The 20,340-nt window shown below is 41.2% G+C and overlaps 1 protein-coding gene across 3 annotated transcripts in view; it reads right to left on the bottom strand.

Moving 5' to 3' along the window:
• LOC149318202 (AP-1 complex subunit sigma-3) overlaps window positions 1–17,438 on the bottom strand; it is an 88,517-nt gene extending 71,079 nt beyond the window's left edge. For all 3 annotated transcript variants that reach the window (XM_089507744.1, XM_089507741.1, XM_089507743.1), the window contains exon 1: window positions 17,297–17,438. In XM_089507744.1, coding sequence (XP_089363870.1) covers window positions 17,297–17,299 — 3 coding nt within the window. In that variant the 5' untranslated portion in view covers window positions 17,300–17,438. The remainder of the gene's footprint in view (window positions 1–17,296) is intronic.
• Between the last annotated feature and the right edge of the window lie 2,902 nt (window positions 17,439–20,340).

Raw genomic sequence — 20,340 nt, 5'->3', positions numbered from 1 at the left:
TATGTCATGTTTAGCTTTAACAAACGAAACTGCAGAAATCAAGGAGTGAAAATAATTATGATGGGCAACAGGGGTGCCAAAATATTTCTCGCCTAGGGTGGCAAAATACCTACAGCCGGCCCTGCTCCTATACAATCTGCTCTGTACACTCAGGTCTTTTGGAAGACATTTATTCCAGTCATCCAGGACTAGGTTGGTGCCTGCCAGCCATAAAACTTTTTCTTCAGTCACCCCTAGACTGTGGAACAACCTGCCAGAAGAGATTTACCAGCTGAATACACTGTCTGAATTTAAAACAACCTTAACGATCAAGTCATGCTCAAAGTTTTGCAGCAAAGACTCCAACTATACATGGAGTGACAGATCCTAGAGATGCAAGCTAGATTCAGGAAAAAAAGAGTCATTAGGGATCAGACTGCAAACATATGATGGATAATGGAGCCAACCAGAGATTTCCCAAAGAAAATCTACATGTGTTTTATTGACTACAGCAAAGCCTTTGACTGCAGAGACCATGAAAAGCTATGGAATGCCCTCAAAGAAATGAGAGTGCCACTACACTTGATTGTCCTGATGCATGACCTGTACTCAGGGCAAGAGGCTGTCATCAGAACTGAATATGGAGAAACAGAATAGTTTCCAATTGGCAAAGGGGTTAGGCAAGGCTGTATTATATCATCCTATTTATTCAACCAGACCCAGAGGCAGGAGGAGTGAAGATTGGAGGACAGAACATTAACAACCTTAGACACACAGATGACAGAATATTACTAGCAGAAACCAGCAAAGACCTGAAGCAATTACTGAAGAACGTCAAGGAGGAAAGTGCCAGGATAGACTTAATGTTGAACATTTAGAAAACAAAAATAATGGCCACAGAAGATCTGTTATCTAGGAATTCATCCTAGATAACAAGAAAACTGAAATGGTCAAGGAGTTCCCATATCTTGAACCCAATATTGTTTGGAACAGACTCAAGAAATTAAAAGACTAGGATTGGGAAGGGCAGCGATGAAAGAAGTGGACAAGATTCTAAAGTATAAAGATATTAATCTGAACACCAAAGTGAGGGTTGTCCAAGCCATCATATTTCCCATCACCATGTACAGATGTGAGAGATGGACAGTGAAGAAAGTCAACAGAAAGAAAATAAACTCAGTTTGAGATGTGGTGCTAGAGAAGAGGGCTGAAGATACTGTAAATGGCAAAGAAGACAAACAAATGTGTTCTCAAACAGATCAAAAATTAACTCTCCCTGGAAGAGAGTTGATGCTGTCATATTTTGGCCACATCAAGAGAAGGTATGAATCAATGGAAAAGATTATGATGCTAGGAAAGGTAGAAGCCAGTAGAAAGAGAGGAAGACCACATTCCAGATGGTTAGACTCAATCAGAGGCCACAGGCCTGAGCCCATAGGACCTGAGCAGAGCCATGGAGGATAGGGGGTCTTGTATAGATGTCTCATCTATAGGGTCACCATAGGCGAAATCGACCTGAGGGCAGTTAACAAGTGTTATATATTAATTTAAACTGATGTTATATGGTTTTTAACTGGTATATGTTGTATTTTAATCTGTTACTGTTTTCAACCTTGATCCATGGAGAGAGGCAGGTAAGACACAACAACAAGTCATTCTGAGCTAAAATGCCTATATTTCACTTTGCCATCAGATCCCTATGCTTCTATCTGTTTTATTCATTATGTATGCATTAGTTGAATGTATGGTCTCCTTCTTCTCCACTCAGGGCTATCCCTCAAGGCATGCTCTTTTACTCCTCTGCTTTATCCTCACAACCACTCTATGAGATCAGTAACTCTAACAGGCCCAGAGTCACTCAGTGAGTTTCATGGTTCAGATGGGACTTGAACCTCAATCTCTCAAGTCCCAGCCTTAACACTGTAACCATAACACTGCATTGACTGTCTTCTAGCTGAAATGATTCTCAATAGAGAGGGAAACAAATGCTGCAAAGCAGGAAGGACAAAGGAAATAAAATCTTGTCAGCAGGAAAGATGTATTAAATATAAGTCAGGTGATACCCATGTGAGCACTTTAAACAGTTACATTGATGACAGTTTGTTGTTGTTTTTATGATGGTTTTGTTCAATTGCTGCTGGGACAACATAATGGGTTCCTGCCATCCCTTTTAACAAGCATGTAAACTGCTAGACAAAAACAGATAGTGGAAGGAACAACATTTTGATGACGTTTTGATGTTATGACAATATACACACAAAGTCCAAAGACAAAGCAACTATAGTCAAATTAAACAAGAATAGTCTAACATTCAAGACTTACATCAGGTATAAAATAGATACACGTATGTTTGGTTTATAAACCCAATGTAGGGACTTTAACCAGGCCCAACCAGTTATCTTCCTGATCATTGAAACACTGGATCACTGGATCTGATCACTATTTGGGTTTGTTCATTTTCAGTTACATTTGGTTGCTTCCAGCCTGAGTCATAAAGAATGACTTTCAGAAGGCTTTTGTCTTCACTAATACCCAATATCAAACAACATTTGGAGAAGAAGGTCCTACAATGATCCTATCTAATCATGCCAGATGTGCCATAAAATAATATAGCATGTTGTAGATTCATAGAATCATAGAGTTGGAAGAGAGTGCAAGGGCCATCCAGTCCAACCCCCTGCCATGCAGGAAATCTCAATCAAAGCATCCTTGACAGATGGCCATCCAGACTCTGTTTAAAGACCTCTAAGGAAGAAGACTCCACTACATTCCAAGGAAGTGTGTTCCACTGTCGAACAGTCCCTCATAATGCTGAGGTGGAATCTCTTTTCCTGTAGCTTGCCTCCACTGTTCCAGGTCCTAGTCCCCGGAGCAGCAGAAAACAAGCTTGCTCCCTCCTCAATGTGACATCCCTTCAAAATATTTAAACAGGGCTATCATATCAACTCTTAACCTTCTCTTCTCCAGGCTAAACATCCCCAGCTCCCTAAGTCGTTCCTCATAGGGCATGGTTTCCAGACCCTTCACCATTTTGGTCACCCTCCTTTGGACACACTCCAGTTTCTCAACATCCTATTTAAATTGTGGTGCCCAGAACTGGACACAATATTCCAGGTGGGGCCTGACCAGAGCAGAATAGAGTGGCACTATTACTTCCCTTGATCTAGACACTATACAGTGTGCCTGCATTATACGCGGCTTTCAGAGGAAGGGGCAGCGTGTCCCATAAGGACGAATGTAGAGCGCCCGAGCCCCATTCATTTAAATGGGGCTCTAGCATAGGCGTTTTTGTTTTACACAAGGAAGTCCAGAACGGCTCCCCCACATAAAGAAAGGGCGCTCTGTACTTCTATTGATGTAGCCTAAAAGATTGGTGAGTGCTAGGACATCATCTTTGGTAGACCCAAAGATATTTAATGCCAATATTGCAACTAGTAAACTACTGTCAGAATTCTGCATCCATGGATTGAGCCATCCATGAGGTGAAAATATTTTTTTAAAATTTCAACAAGCAAACCTTAATTTTGCCATTTTACATTAAGGACACAATTTTACCATATCATAGTATATAATAAGATTTGAACATCCACTGATTTTGATATTCACAGGGGATCCTTGAATATCCTTGAGATGGACCAACACAAGTAAAAGACTTGGAGATGAGTAGCAGAATATCCAATGATTTTATTTATAATATGCTTAAACCATGGTTAATATCATTTCAGTGCCTTTAGCACCAAAAAATCTTGCATCGCCTCTGACCTAGAAAATGCACTATGTAGTGCTGAATACTTCCTATGGCATTGTTGTTGTTTTCTTCATGATATTCTTGTGTCAAAAAATCAGGCTGGTATATGTGGCAATTGCAGAACTTGGAAACACTACTTTTCCAACTACACCTCCAAGAATCCTCATCCAGTATTGCCACTAGCCATACTGGCTGGGAGAATCTATGAACTGTAGTCTTAAAAAAGCATTTTTTTCAAGTTCTAGGGGGATGCTCAACTTTACCCTTATAACAGACTTTTGAGTTAGATTAAGCTAGGAGGCCATGACTGTCCAAGGTCACCCAATGAATTTCAAGGCCAAGTAAATTCAGGTCCACATCCAACACTTTAGCTGCTATACCAGATACATCACTGTACTGCAACTGTGTAAATTGTAGTTCAAGGAAAGCCAACCTGCCACCATCCCAATATTTTGATCTGTAACTTCCATAATCCCTTACAATTAGCAATACCAGCTGTGATTTATAGGAACTGTAATTCAAGACATATGAAGGCCATCTGGTTCGCTATGCCTGCTACAGTCAAATAAACACAGAGGGCACAATCTAGTCTAAAGTAAGCCCTTTAGCTTCCACATTAAAATCTGTTCAGGAAGTTTGGCAGACACACATGTACAAAGTTTTTGTTTAGGAGCAGCTGGTCAAATGTGGCTTTTCATATGTCGCTGATAGCAATGACAAATGCCAGACTTTAGGGCTTGGCCTCTAATCTCCAGATTTTGTGGGTCTTCTCTAAGCAGGAGACAAGGTGCAAGCCTTTCAATTTTGGTGGGCTCAGTTCCAGGCAAGAAGAAAGGTCTATGTGCTATCTTCAGCTCACCCAGCAGAGCACTAATTTGCTATAATTTCCTTTTTCTTAAATTCCTAAATAAATTTACATGTAAAAGATAATATTATTATTCACTGGGTGTGTGTGTGCCTCAAAAAAGGCTCTGGTGAGGCATGCAACCCATGGGTTGCACTTTGCCTACCCCAGTCTAATATATTTAGAAGGCAGCAAGAACAGCAGTCTGGGGATTTTTAAAAAAAAAAAAATCTTTGCATTGTGCTTGCTTAGCTCCATACAAAAGGTGTGTTGTTGATTTAAGGAAGTGACTCACTTCAGCCCTCTGCAGTTTCAATGACACCCTGCCCAGCTGACAATACTGCTCAGCCAACAAGAATCAATACATGGTCCAAGAGGAAGGTTCTAAAGCTGTGAACAAGAGAACAGAGTGTACTTTTCAGTTCTCCCTCATCGCATGTGTCACAGTGACATAATTAAGAGGTAGATAACAGGCAGATTAATTAAGTAACAATCATACAAGTTAATTTGGGCTTGTGTGCCTTGGTGAGATTGCTCATTCATCTACATTAGACATTGACTTATGGCTCTGAAGCAGAAGCAATAGTATCAGATCACAATATGCTATCTTCAGAGTAGAGGGAAGAGCATACATGACAGAGACATTTGTTGCCACTGGATACACATAGATCCACTTAGACCAAAACCAACTGCAAGTAGGACTGCAAAGAGCAGAGAGATTTCCCTTTTCTTAAATTTCCTTCCTAAATCAATTTACATGTAAAAGATAATATTATTATTCATTAGGTACTATAAATAAATGGGACTTTATAGAGAGGTAGGTGCCAGCAATACTAGAGTTTCATTATTCCCTACTCCATTAGAAGTTACGTTTGCATTTTCCAGCAGGCTCATATTCAACCACACTCCACTTTTTCATGATTATACCATGCTGATAAATTATTGGGAGAGGATTTGATGAAGCTCTAGGAAATTGGTCAAATTTATATGACTAGTAATAAGGAAATTGCCAGCCTTAGAACATTTGTGACATTCTACCTCTCAGATTATAATAAAAAGTTTGGCTGTGTCCAAACTACACAATTATAGAACTGTGATAACTTTAACTTCCATAACACCAATATACAGAATTCTGGGATTTGACCTTCTTCAGTAATTGCTCCAGGATTCCATTGGTTTCTACTAGTAGCAATGTGTCATCTGCATATCTTAGATTGTTGATATTCCTTCCCCTGACCTTCACACCTCCTGTCTCTGAGTCTAAGCCTGCTCTGCATAAGATATTTTCTGCATGAATAAATAAGGTAGATATTATGCAGCCTTATCTAACCCCCTTTTTCTCTTGGGAACCTGTCTATTGGGAACCATTTTGTTTCTCTTTCTAATGGCAACCTCCTGTCCTGAATATAGGCTATGCATCAGGACAATCAAATCTAGTGGGACTCCCATTTCTTTGAGAGCATTCCATAGCTTTTCATGATCTAAATTATCAAAGGTAGTCAATAAAGCACATGCATATTATCTTTTGAAATTCTCTGGTGCACTCTATTATCCATCGTATATTTGCTATGTAATCCCCAGTACCTCCTCCTCTACTGAAACTAGTTGCACTTCTGGGATTTCTCACTCCATATATGGTAGGAGTCTTTGCTGCACAATTTTGAGCATGACTTTGCTTGCATGAGAAATTAGTGGAATAGTGCTGTAGTTACTGCAATCTTTTGTGATCTTTTTGGTGTATAGGAATGTACTGTATATTAGTCATTTCCAATCTGTGGGCCACTGGTTTGTTTACCATACTTTTGGCAGATTTTGGTTAGAAATGAATTTAATGCTGCCTCGGCATATTGTAGCAGTCCTATTAGCATGTCATCTGTTCCTGGTGATTTATTCTTCCCAATTGCTTTGAGTGTGGCTTCCACTTCATTTTCAAAATTTAGGATTCATCTTCATATGTTTCTTCTTCCCATGTCTCATTTATTCTTGCACATTTTTATATAGTTCTATGAATTGTTTCCTTCAGGGGTTTTTTAAATTTCATCTTGGTTGTGTATTATGTTTCCCTTCTGATCATAGAGCCTCCCCATCCTTGATTTAAATTTCTCTTTGAATTCCAAAACATTGTGAAATAGGTCTCTCGTTCTTTTTTTGTTGTTGTTATCTTCCTTTTCTCTGCATTGATTGTTGTAGTAATTCTCTTTATCCCTGCACACTAAATGTTGGACAGTAACATTCATGATGATCTTATCTTCCTTTACTTTTGCTTCTTATCTTTCTTTAACCGCTTGAAATGTTTCATCTGCCATCCATTTAGCCAATTTTAAGGTGACTACAAATGAGAGGACAGACTGACCAATGCAATCAAAAAGAAAAAATAATAATAAAAGAATCTCATAAAGGGATAAATATAAAAGAAAAGAAGGAAGAAGGGGAAGGCTAAAGTGCCTACAGTATATAGCTTAAGGATAGGAATACACACATATAGAGAAAGAGAGAGACAGCCTAGTTGGCAGATAGAAGAGAAGAGAGAAAGAAGTATTGTACTTAAAGAGTAGGGAGGATGACTGATGGCTTGAAATGTAGGATGGGTAACTGAGCAAGAGAGGAGCACCTTTCAGCTGTAATTACAAACCATGGATTGTTGTTATGAGAAAGTAATAAAAAGGTCCCCAGATGGCAAGGGAAGAAAACTGAAGTGTCCATTTGAAATTAATATTTTTTCTTCTTTTTTGGTGCAGAAAATTATACAGTCGGCCCCTCTTATACACGGATTTGTTATACACGGATTCAAGTATACACGGTTTGAAAATGTTAAAAAAAGTATAAATTTCAAATATCAAACCTTGATTTTCCATTTTTTTTATAAGGGACACCATTTTGCTCTGTCATTATATCTAATGGGACTTCAGCATACACGGATTTTGTTATCCACGGGGGATCTTGGAACCAAACCCCAGCGTATAACAAGGGTCCACAGACTGTAAACAAGCAATCTGAGAACATACTAGGAAACACCATCAAAATGATATTTGTCATCCTGGTTTGCTGCTTAACTATGTTTGCTACAGTGCATCATTTCCTGCAATTGTCTACTGTTTCCTGTTTTGTCTCAGCTGAAAAGAAAAGCTACAGATTTTTTCTCCTTCAGGACCAAGAAGCAGAAGGAAGCACACAAGCCTCAAGTTCACTGCAGTATGTTCTCTAAATGGCAAAACTTGGTCTGCTGTTATCACTGAATTTGAACATTATAAACCAGTATATACACAAGAAGGGCCTTGAGTCATCAAACAATGTGAATCAATAGGTTGCATGAGGAAAACCTCACAAAAATCCTAGGAAACAATTATATAAGTAAGCATTGCTTGGAAGTAAAGTACAAATAATGATTAAGGATGTGGTGGCTTGCCATATTTTACCCCTCGTCCCTTTATTATTATTTCTTTTACTCATCCTCAAAAAACTCAAACACTAAAAAATCTTCCACAAATTAGTCTAGAATCAAATCAGGAAGTGATGGTGCGGATGATGCACTGTGGGCAGTTGGAGAGGGTACAATGGCAAAAAATGCCCCTGCTCTGTGGCCCGCCCTTACCCTAAAAAGAAGGTAGGAAGGGTTTGAACTAGATAGTTCTTAAGGTCTTTTCAACTCTATGATTCTATGATATGACACTTTCTGGGGTACAACACACATATATCTGTTGATTTGTTCTCCCAAATGGCAGGATTCTCCTTGTGGTAGTTCCCTTCATAAAATTTCAGAGAACCCTCTCTTCACCTCTAACTACAGCTTACTCCATTAAGCAGGGACATCTGATCCTCTGTGTAGCATCACCAGGGGGCTGGAGGGAATGCCATAATAAGAAAGAGTAAGGAAATCTCCTTCCATAAGACCAGTTGCATATACCTATATCTGAATCCAACACATTTATCCACACCAGAGAATGGAAAAGTCTTTTTTTCTTTTTATTGGGACTCCCAAAATCCCCCACCAACATGGCCACCATGCTGGATGAAAGTTTCTGGGACCTATAGTTTAAAAATATGACTTTCACAAGCTCTGATTTAAATTAAATATTAGGCATGCTTGTAAGCAGGGCCACATGCTTTTCCTTTTTTTCTTTGTCTAGAGTAGTGCAGCTTGGCCATTGTCAAAAAAAGGAAGACTACACAAGGAAAAGGAATAAAATATTTAAACATAGTGTATAGAGAAAAGAAAAGAAGAGAAGATTCCATTTGATCAGCAGCAACATTTCACACAGAGCCAAGGGATGGGAAGGCTTGAATGCTATCAAGCAGGGACAGGAAGGCAAAAAAGCAGATGCTAAGAAGTCAAAACATAGAAAGCTGAACATAGACTTCAATATATTATGAGTTCTTTTTACCTAAGATTCACATGGATACCTGGACATATAGAACTGAGATAACGAGCTGTTTCATGTGAGAAATGGAATCAGATAACTGAGATTAGAGAGACACACAGAGAAAGGGAGACTTCTATTATGATTATAATATTACCTACAAGAAAACATTGTCTGCTTTTTATTTAGCAGGATTATCTTACACATACTACACATACATACAGTGCTCACAGTAAGTTCTTATTCTATTATCTCTCCTGCAGTAATTGCATGTACCCTGCAGCTAAGGATCTTGTCTTCTTGTCAATCTAATTTTTTTTAATAATCAAATGGCAGGCATGTAATATGTAAAACTAATTTGATTGCCTAATATTATGTGGTGACTCACAAAACAATCTGATCAGAACATCCTTCCCTGACTTGAATTTTATATTAAGACACTCTGCTTACTCAGGAGCAATCTATCTCAAGTTACCAGATTCTATCAGTAAACAGAAAAGGAAGCCATCACTTTTCTGCCTTCGTAACAGGCTCAGCCCGAGACATTCTGCTGTTTGAAGCAAACATCAAGATGGTATCTGTGATATAATATAAGACATGAAGGAACTTAAGATGTGTTGTGCCATAACATGAGTTTCCATCATTTCAAAGTGTAAAGTCATTCCAGTAGGGTATATGGAATGATTGACATTGATGTATCACTGAAAAAGAGTGTGTTATTTGCAGATCGATAAGGCTTATGATGAGGAGTGCAGTTTGAAATAGTGTGGTATGAGTGAAGGCAAAAGAGATTGGAGAGGACAACTGAGCAAACCAAAAGAGAAAAATTGTTCAATGAGTTTCAAATACTTAATGTGAAGACTAGCATATGATGAGATATACCGTACTGGCATATGGACCTGCAGTACAGTAGAGTGCTGTTGTCCTTTAACCAAATATTTATATGCTGGTAAATGGTGAGGAGTCAGACACTGGTGGCGCAGTGGTTAAATGCCTGTACTGCAGCCATTCACTCAAAACCACAAGGTTGCGAGTTCAAGACCAGCAAAAGGGCCCAAGCTCGACTCAAGCTTACATCCTTCCGAGGTCGCTAAAATGAGTACCCAGACTGTTGGGGGCAAATTAGCTTACTTGCTAATTAGCTTACTTGTTGTTCACCGCTATGATCTTTGGAATAGCGGTATATAAATAAAACAAATTTATTATTATTATTATTATATACTACACCAGTGGTTCTAGACCCCCCCCCCCCCAGGAGGCAGTGATATCTTCGCAGGGCGTTGGTGATGACCTGTAGCTGCTCAGCCACCTCCACCCCACAGTGGAGCAGCCACATAGGAGGAGCCAAGGCAAAGACTGGCTGGCTGCCTCTGCGTGTTGCCATTCAATCCACACCAGCTGCAAAATGGTAGGAAGAAACAGAAGAAAAGTCATGCTAAAGAAGGGGCAGTAGGGAGTGCTCCAAAACCATTATGCTCCCTTCTTTAATGCAAGTATGGCAAGAACACGGGTGATATGATAAAGCACCAAGAGAAGGAAATGGCTGCTCAGGAAGAATGCTGCTGAGTGGTTGCCTCACTCTGCCTAACTGTAGGATTACCCTTGCCTCTTTGACCAACTATTGTTTGAAGCAGAATGCTGGTCTCGGTGGAGTTTCAACCTGACCCAACAAGACAATTATTATACTGTTTGAAGTATCATACTGAGACATGAAAAACTTTAGCCAACAATCCAGTTCTGAGTGTCCTTCCTTGGATTAGAAGTAGATTCCACTGAGTTCATGATACTCCAGGTCTAAGTCTAAATACAATCCAGATCTAAATCTCAGGGCAAGCATAACAACTGAGAAATGTAGACAGTCTTGAAAATCTTGGGTAAAACAAAGGGCATGCTTAACTTTCCACCCACCTTTGTTTGCAGTTCAAGAGATTAATTTCTTTGGGGCTAAAGCAGAGCTGCTACTGAAACCCACAAAAGAAAAGGGTTGAGAAAGTTAAAATGAGTAGGGCATAACCCCTTTCTCTGTAACACAGTTGTTCATACACATGAACAGATCTCTGCAACAAGTGAGTTTGAAAATTTTAACTTTGTGCCTATGTGATTTTGATGGGTGATCCCACAACATGCTGGAGAAGAGTTTTAATATTCCCACCCCATCCCGTGTGCTGTAGGCTCGAGAAAAATCTTAAATTGGCTTCAACTGAAGCTCTCCTCCCATCTTAGCATTACTGGAGTACAAGGAATCAGCTCATAAGCCCTGTCTATATCCATCCCATACACCCTGGTTCCTCATTGCTGCACTAAAATCCCAAACTACTAAAAAGACCTGCAACATTTCTGAAAAATGCCTTTTCGACTTATTTTTAACATATTGTTGGATTCTTTATCCACAGGGAGCTGGGGATGTTTAGCCTGGAGAAGAGAAGGTTAAGAGGTGATATGATAGCCCTGTTTAAATATTTGAAAGGATGTCATATTGAGGAGGGAGCAAGCTTGTTTTCTGCTGATACAGAGAACAGGACCCGGAACAATGGATGCAAGCTACAGGAAAAGAGATTCCACCTCAACATTAGGAAGAGCTTCCTGACAGTAAGGGCTGTTCGACAGTGGAACACACTCTTTCCTCAGAGTGTATTGGAGTCTCCTTCCTTGGAGGTCTTTAAGCAGAGGCTAGATGGCCATCTATTGGAGATGCTTTGATTGGATTTCCTGCATGGCAGGGGGTTGGACTGGATGACCCGTGCGGTCTCTTCCAACTCTATGATTCTATGAGATTCAATAATCCAAGACTAGAAAATATTCTCTCCCTCCCTCCCTCCCTTCCTCCCCCCCCCCCCCCCCCCGTTTATATATTCTAAAAAGCAAACCTTAATTTTCCTTTTTATGTCAGGGACACCATTTTACTATGCCACTGAATTTAATGAGAGGATACATGGATTTTGGTATCCATAGGGGGTCCTGGAACCAATCCCCAGCAGATACCATGGGCCCACTGCATATAATTTTATTTGCACACTGCCCCAAACCTCTGGCCTTCATATTTTGTGGACAACTCCCAGAAGCCTCAATCAGCATGGCTAGTGGTACTTATCTAGTCTTTATCTAGTGGTATTATTTATCAGTGGTATTTATCTAGTATTTATCTAGACTGTGGTAGTTATCTAGATGGTAACTGCTTTTTGACAATGGAATAGGCTGCCTTGATGTCATAGTAGAATATCCTTCATTGGAGGTCTTTAAAAACAGTTTGTTGTTTCTCAGGAGTGCTTTAGTTGTATATCATACATGGCAGAGAGTAGAACTAAATACACTGTATAGCCCTTGAGGTCCCTTCCAATTACTTCCCCCCTGCTCTCAAACTCTCCTTGGCTCTGCAACCTTTTAGAATGAACAAATGTGTGTGTGGGGGGGGGGGGGGGGAAGTTGGCAAATATTGCCAGACTGCTACTTTTAAAAAAGGAAATATGTGGAATCCACCCACATTTCCAATGCGTATTTGATAAGGCTATTCAGGAACATCACTGATTGCATGTACTGTATTATTTAAACTATACAAAAGCAAAGTCAAGGGAACAGGAGGTGCAAATGAAAATTTTACAATAATAAAAATGAAACTCAAAGCGGTCAAAATCCACCTGTGCATTTCCTGCCCTTGAGCCTACAAGTAAAATGTAGGCTAGTAAAAAAAATCTATCAAGAGCAACACAAAACAGAGTTTGATCAACAATGTTGACAGGCCTCCTGATCATTTTGTCACCTCATGCGTTGCTCAATATATGTGTTCTTCTATCTACACAGCCTTGAACCTTTCCACACCGATGGTACCAATGCATCGGTCCCTATCCCCTCCCCTCCCCCATTTCAACATCAGCAAGTAAATGAGACAATCAGATCTACAAACTCCCTAAAGGTTACTCTCCATGATATAAATCCAGGCCACAAGGACAAGTTGAAATTGAGACAGAATATAGAAGTGCATGCAAATCAGAACACTGCAGATGTCAGAAATTCATGAGAAAAACCACACACAGTTTCAGAAATACCTGAAGAGATTTCCCCCCTCCCCCTTAGGATCATGCACTGAACAAAGTATCCTAATCCTGTGACCCTCCAGATATGATGGACTACAGTCCCCATCCTCTTAACCATATGCTGGATTACAGTCCCCATCCCCTTAACCATAGGGTGGTGAGAACTGTAGTCAAACACATCTAGAGGCCAATTGATTGGGAAAGGCTGGGCTAAACCCTGACAGTGAAATAAAAGCTGCCCACCAAATGCCACCTGACATTTTATTGTTGTGTGCCTCCAAATTTTCTCCAACTAAGGATGACCCTATCACAGGGGTTTCTTGGCAAGGTTTGTTCAGTGGGAGTTTGCCTTTGCCTTCCTCTGAGGCTGAAAGAGTGCAACTTGCCAAGTTCACTCAGTGGGTTTCCATAGCCAAATGCCCAAACCACTATACCAGGCTCACATCTGACACACTCTCTCTATGTGCCTTCAAGTCAGCAATCGACCTATAGTGACTGCATGAGGCTCACAGGGTTTTCTTAGGCAAGGAATACTCAGAGGTAGTTTGGACAGGTCCTTCCTCTGAAATAAAGCCTATAGCACCTGGTATTTGTTAGTGGTCTCCCATCCAAGTCCTAACCAAGGCTGACCCTATTTAGCTTCCAAGATCAGATTGGTTTTTATATCTTTAGGGTATTTACACCCCAACCTGACACTAGAGGAGTTTTATTGCAGCAAATTTCTACCCTCCCTCTGGCACCTTCCAGATGCAGTACAGGAAGCAGTACAGTACATTCTATGATTTTAGGAATGGATGGAAATGAAATAAAGATTCACTCTAGGTTTTAGCTGGAGATAAGAAGGTGAGCCATGATAGTAGAGTGGTTTGAGCATTGGACTATGACTCTGGAGAACAAGGGTTCAAATCCAAGCTTGGCCATGTAAACCCACTGGATGACCCTGGTCAAGCCACACTCTCTCAGCCTCAGAGGAAGGCAATGGCCAAACCCCTCTGAAGAAACTTGGCAAGAAAACTGCAGTAGGCTGCCTTTTTGTTGCTGTGTGCCTTCAAGTCATTCCCAGCTTATGAGAACCCTAAGGAGAACTTATAATGGGGTTTTTTTTAGCAAGATTTGTTCAGAGGAGGTTTGCCTTTCCCTGAGGCTGAGAACATATAACTTACTATCTGACCAACATTTCCAATCGTTGTTTTTTTTCTTCTCCTGTTTGGTTTGTAACATCTTGCCTGATGAAGAAGCCCATGGAGCTTTGAAAGCTTGCAACAAGTATATTGTGCTTTTCAATTGGCAAATAAAATGTATCACTGATGGATTTTTGTTTCCAAAGTCACCCAGTGCATTTCATGGCTGAGCAGGGAATTGAATCCTAGTCTCCAGAGTCTAATACTTAAACCATTATGCCATGCTGACTCTCACATTCGCCTTAGGCTCACCATAAATCAGAAATGACTTGAAGGTATGCAACAACAAGGGGAAAATCCTGTTTTATGTTTGTTACCTTTTCCCTTGTTCCTCCTACACTTTCACACCTGAAAGAAACATGTACATTCACAAGGTATGGCTTATGAATATCACTGCCCATTGTGGGAAAGGGGCACTGTCCCTGTTAAATGTCTGCCTGTCACAAAGCAATTCAGGACACATGGCTGTCCACTTCTTCTTGAATCATACTCTCCCCTTCCTGACCTCTCTGAACCCACCTTTGGCTTTCAAGCACCCCAAGGTTTTATTTCTTTCCAAGAGTTAAGAAAATTTTAATCAAGGTATTTTGCTCAGCTGTTCTTGCTGAAGCCCATGCTTCTTTTCCTCTAGGAAAAGTGCTGGCCAATACAGGGTGCACAGTTGTCCTAACTTCAAAGGAAGATAAGGCACTACAAAATGGAGTACATTCAAGAAAAACAGAGGATATGACCCAATAAAAGCTAAATACATTCATAGAAATATAAATTCATGCTTCTTAGCTATGCTCAAAATGGAGGAAGTTTTGGAATTCCTCCTGGACAGAAGCCTGAAAGATATCACAGGTCCTGGAAAAAGGAGGATCTCTGGTAAACTGAGCAAAAAACACTCATATCGAAATGTCAATCCATGCTTCTCAGCCATACGCAAAATGGAGGACATTTGGGAATTCCTCCTGGACAGAAGGCTGAAATGTAGGACATGCATTAAATGCTAGGAATTCAGGAAAACTAAAGGAAGTTCTTATATGTATAACTTTATTAGTTTAGGTTTGTTTTGTTTTAATTTTTGTATGTATTCGATGTTGATATATGTCTTGTTGGTCTATTGTATAGAAGCGGTGTTCTTTTTTAGATATGTAAACTATGTTTTAGAGAGCCAGTGTGGCATAGTGCTCAGAGTGTTGGACTACAACTCTGGAGACCTGGGTTTGAATTCTGGCTTGGCCATGAAAACCCACTGGGTGACCTTGGGCAAGTCATACTTTCTCAGCCTCAGAGGATGGCAAGGGCAAACCATCTCTGAATAAACTTGCCAAGAAAACCCCATGATGGATTCACCTTATAATACTTTTGAGGTAACATGGTTCCCATTTATTTCCTATGTAAATCAAATTAATGAGGAAAGAAGTCATATTCCAATGACCTATGGTTCCGTTTGGAAAGGACTAATCCAATAGAACAAACAATTGCAGGGAACAGGATCAGGATAACAAAACTCATGCCCTATGTTCTATGTAAGCATTTGTCAATGTTTTTGTGCTGTTGATCTACATTTGCCATGCTAATTTCTGTGTTCTTTTTTTAAATGAATAAGTTTTATTTTAAAAAAAGAAAGATAGGTTTACCTTAGGGTCGCCATATGTCGGAAATGACTTCAAGGCAAGCCTAGTGTAGACCTTTCTTGCCACGTTTCTTCAAAGTGAAGTTGAAGGCTTTCATGGCCGGCATCCATAGTTTTTTGTGGGTTTTTCAAGCAATGTGGCCATGTTCTAGAAGAGTTTATGCCTGACGTTTCACCAATATTTCTTGAAAGGAGTTTTGCCATTGCTACCCTCTAACGCTGAGAAAGTGTGACTTCAGAGTCTACAGAGGGGTTTGGCCATTGCCATTACAACAAGCCATGTTGTAAAATAAAGAAGTAAAATGAAATGTAGGACGGGTCCTGGAAAAGGAGGGCGTTGGGTCCCCCTGGGGCCACTATCCAGGTGCTCTAGTGATGCCTTGGAAGAGAAGAAAGTTGTTTCAAAAAATAAATTAAATCTTGGATGAGGCGCCACTCAGTTCCTGAGGCCCAGATGCTCTCTCCCTTGTCTTTCTTGGCAACTGGCAGAGCAAGGCATGGGGCAGATAAGTGCGGGAACCCCCTTCTCTCCCCACTTTGTGGATCTCTTTGGCCAAATGGGGTTCAGGGGTCTGGCCAGTTTGGGGGAGAGTCTGAGAGGGATCAAGATCCTCACTGGGAAGAATCCAGGAGGGAAAAGAAGTGCCTTGGCCAGATCAAGCCAAGAAAAGCAAAAGAGAAAAGACCCCCCAAACACCCACCCTCTCCCTTCCCACACCTTTTGTATGTGTTACTGTGTGCCTTCTAGTCGTTTCTGACTTGTAGAGACCCTATTTGGGGGGGGGGGTTCTTGACAAGATTTGCTCAAGGGAGAAGGGGGCGTTGCCGATGCCTTTCTTTGAGGCTGAGAGAGTGTGACTCTCCCAAGGTCACCCATGATTCAAACCCTGCTGCCTTAATATCTGATGCTCAAACCACGACACCACACAAAGCAACTCTATCAAAGTTTCTCTCCCTCCCCCTTTTCTTGGCCATATTTGTTCAGGAGTTTTTGCCCTTGCCACCCTCCCGAGGCTGAGAGAATGTGACTTTGCCCAGGGTCAGCCACCGGCTGGGACAGAATTGGAACCCTGCTCCCCAGCGTCCAAGTCAAACCCAAGCATGCCCCCCCCCCTTGGCAGTTCCTTCCAAGTGGTGTGTGTGTTTGCCCTTGCCACCCCCCTGAGGCTGAGAGAGTGTGGCTTCCTCAGGGTCTGCTAGGACAGAACTCGAACCCTGCTCTCAAGCCACCTCACCACTCAAGGGCACCCTGTTCTCATGTTGGTTTGTTTTTCCCTGGGCAACAGACTTGTTCAGAGAGAGGGTGGGGGGCTGGGTGGGTGGGTTGCCCTTGCCTTCCCCTGAGGCTGAGAGAGAGTGCCTTGTCAGCCTTCTCCCCCTCCCAAAGTCCTCCCTTCCAAAAGCAAAGCCCAGTCCTGCCTCACCTGCATCCGGCAGGTGCTGCCTTCCTCCCTCCCTCCCTCCCTCCCTGCCCTGCTCCCTGTCTCCCTCTTGCCCTGACGACGCAGGGGCCCCTTCCCCTCCCCAGACTTACCATGGCTGCGGCCAGGGACCCTCTTGGCCCGGGGAGGCCCCCGCTCTCCTCCTCCTCCTCCTCCTCCTCCTCACCTGGGTCTCCTGCTGCTCCCCCTCCAGCCCCAGGTGAGCTCCCTGCCAGCCTCCTTTCCCGTCATGCTCTCACACGGAAAGGCCTAACTCCTCCTCTCCCCTGGGGCCTGGCTGCCTGCATCCGCACTGCAGGGCTAATCCGGCTTGATACCGCTTGAACTGCCCTGGCTCAAGGCTTGGCAATTCTGGGAAGGGAAATAAAGAATGGCATGTCTAAAGAAATCTATGCTGGTCCTCCAAAATGGTTTTTCTGTCCATTCTAGTCTGTGTTTGAGTGACCTTCCTTTCATTATATCCAAGAACTGTCTTCCCTGGCTGTGGTTTTATGTTCGTTGCTGCCTGGGTGGTCATTTTATTGTCTGCATTTTACATGTTTAATAATGTATTGCATAGATTTATTGTAACATATCAGACTTTGTTTTTATTGAATTTGTCATGATTTCTTTCCAGCATTCTAACAGAAGTAGTTTCCAATACACTGGAATACACATTAAATAAACTGTAATATTAATATATATATAATATTATAGTATGAAAACGCCAATCAAAACAATAAAATATACAATTTATTAAAAATATAAATGGTAATTAACATTCAAATGCCCAGCAGATTCAGTTTTTAATCTCTGGCCGTAACAGGCTCTGAGTTGCTAAAGGCCTGCCTTGATAGAAGTGGTTTTGTCTGCTGAGAGGAGGACAGCAAGGAATGGGCCTAGCCTTATTCAGGAACAGTTTGTGCCTGTCTTTCTGATAATATGGAGCCTGTGATATAGAGCTTTAAAATAGCAGCTTGAATTGTGCCCCAAATGGCAAGGAAGCCAGTGAAGTTGCTGCTGTTCTCTTCAAGCCATTTCTGAGTTATGGCTGCCCTACAGTGAAACCACCAAAGTTTTTTTTCTACAAGATTTGTTCAGGGCTGGCTGGGGGGGGGGGTCCCCAGGGTGACCATGCGTCCCCCTTTTCTATAGCCTACATTTAAAGCTTCTGTCTAAGAGAAATGCCCAAACTTCCTTCATTTTGAGCGGGATTAAGAAGCATGAATTTAATATTTTTATGAGCGGTTTTAGCTTTTATTTGGTCATATTTTATTTGGTTCATTTTTTCTTGCATGTCTTACATTTTGTTGTTGTTGTTGTTATTATTATTATTATTTTCTTATATCCCACCTTTCTTCCAATATAGGGACTCAGGTGGCAATTTTCTGGTGCCTTGGCCTCCTTTGTGGTGAGAACATCTGGTCACCCTGGGGTTTCCCACTGCTTTTCTCTGGGGCTGAGAGAGTGTGATTTGCCCAAGGCCACCCAGTGGGTTTCCAGGGCCAAGCAGGGATTCAAAGTTCAGTGTACCAGAGTCTGGCTCTTGGAGAGGCTGTAAAAGGAAAGTTACGTGTTTTCTGTAACCAGCCCTTGTCAATAGTCTGGCCACAGCATTTTGGACCAGCTACAGTTTCTGAACACTTTTCCAAGGGAGTGTTTTATACAGTCTATTATGTATGCAACTGAGTCATATGTCATAATGGCCATATCAAACATCCGGCACAAATGGCATACAAGCTTTAATTATGCTCCCATCCAAAAATACATTCAAACCATGCAACTGCCTTTTTCTAGGAAGAATAACAATATCCCTCACATTTATTGTGTGCCTTCAAGTCATTTCCTACTTATGGTGAGCCTATGGTGAACCCATTCTGGGGCTTGCTTGCTTTGGGAATTACAACTGACCATTGTATCCACAAGAAACAAACTGATCTAGCTTGTGTCCAAAATATCCTAATAATTCCCTATTTAGATTTCGCTCAAGGATTGCCTGAGCCTGCTTTACAGTGAGATTGTTATCTGAAGGCTCTGTGCTTCAATCTACCTTTATATGATACTAGATAGGCAAGTACCTGAGATAGAATCTTTTTAGTGGTGGCATCATGATTGTCTTTATGTATGGTTTTGTTCTGCCATTCTCCTATTACTATTCTTTTAACCTATTGTTTATACATTCTTTGCTCTGTTTTTATTATCTGGCATTACATTCTTTTCTTCCACGCCTATAATCTATCTTGTGAAAAGAAGGATGATAATTGCATTTTCTCATTTATTCACTTCCTGTAACATGCAAAGCCACTCAAGACAATGTAGATGAGTTCCCTTGTTCCTGTTACTTATGACTTAATATGGGGCAGTGAGAATGAAAGAAATAATTATGGGCCACATAACATAATCTGGAAATGTGCTCACAGACTAGACATCATATAGCTATCCCACATGACTACATTTGACCTTTACCAATTAGGCATGTATTATTTGCTAGTTTTTGCTGTCATATGCTGAATTTGCAAAAGGCTAACATTATGAGAGCAAGATACTGAGCAGTCTTTGAAGTATGCTGTTAGGTTACTATGGTAAGATAGTTTCAAAACTCTGTACATGAAAGCAAAGTTGGCAAATCCATTTTTCAAGTAAGGAAGATGAGGAAGTTTTAAAAATAAAAAACCCCTCAGCAACCAGTAAGTATAACCTACTGCCTAGTAAACACCAACACTGAGTTTAGCTTGGTATTCCCAATATATTACTATATAAACATAGTGTGTTACACAGGTGACTTAGAGTAGTGGTTTTCAAACTGTGGAATGGGTCCCCCAGAGAGGGACAAGAGTTGCTCAAGGGGGGCATGAGGCTTGGAGGTCCTGATTCCTGCTCCTACTCTGCTTCCCAAACCTTTTCTGTCCTGGAGGGGAGGAAAAAAGTAAAGAGGGCACTTGGAATCTCTGCCCAAGGAAGGAAGAGGAGAGCCATTTCCTTATAAAATGTAAACAAAAGAATATACAGTCGCCCCTCCGTTTTCAACAGGATCTGTTCCGAACACACCGTAAAAATGAAAAATCACCAATATTCAAGTCCCATTGGCTTGAATGGCAGCACGTGCCCGGGGACACCCATGTGCTTGTGCCCTGTTTTATCTCCCACCGTTTGCTGC

The sequence above is a fragment of the Sceloporus occidentalis genome, unplaced genomic scaffold, assembly GCF_023333645.1.
Source record: "Sceloporus occidentalis isolate IW3139 unplaced genomic scaffold, rSceOcc1.0.p SCAF_2, whole genome shotgun sequence".
NCBI classification, from domain to species: Eukaryota; Metazoa; Chordata; class Lepidosauria; order Squamata; family Phrynosomatidae; genus Sceloporus; species Sceloporus occidentalis.
This window is presented reverse-complemented; position numbering and strand designations above follow the sequence as displayed.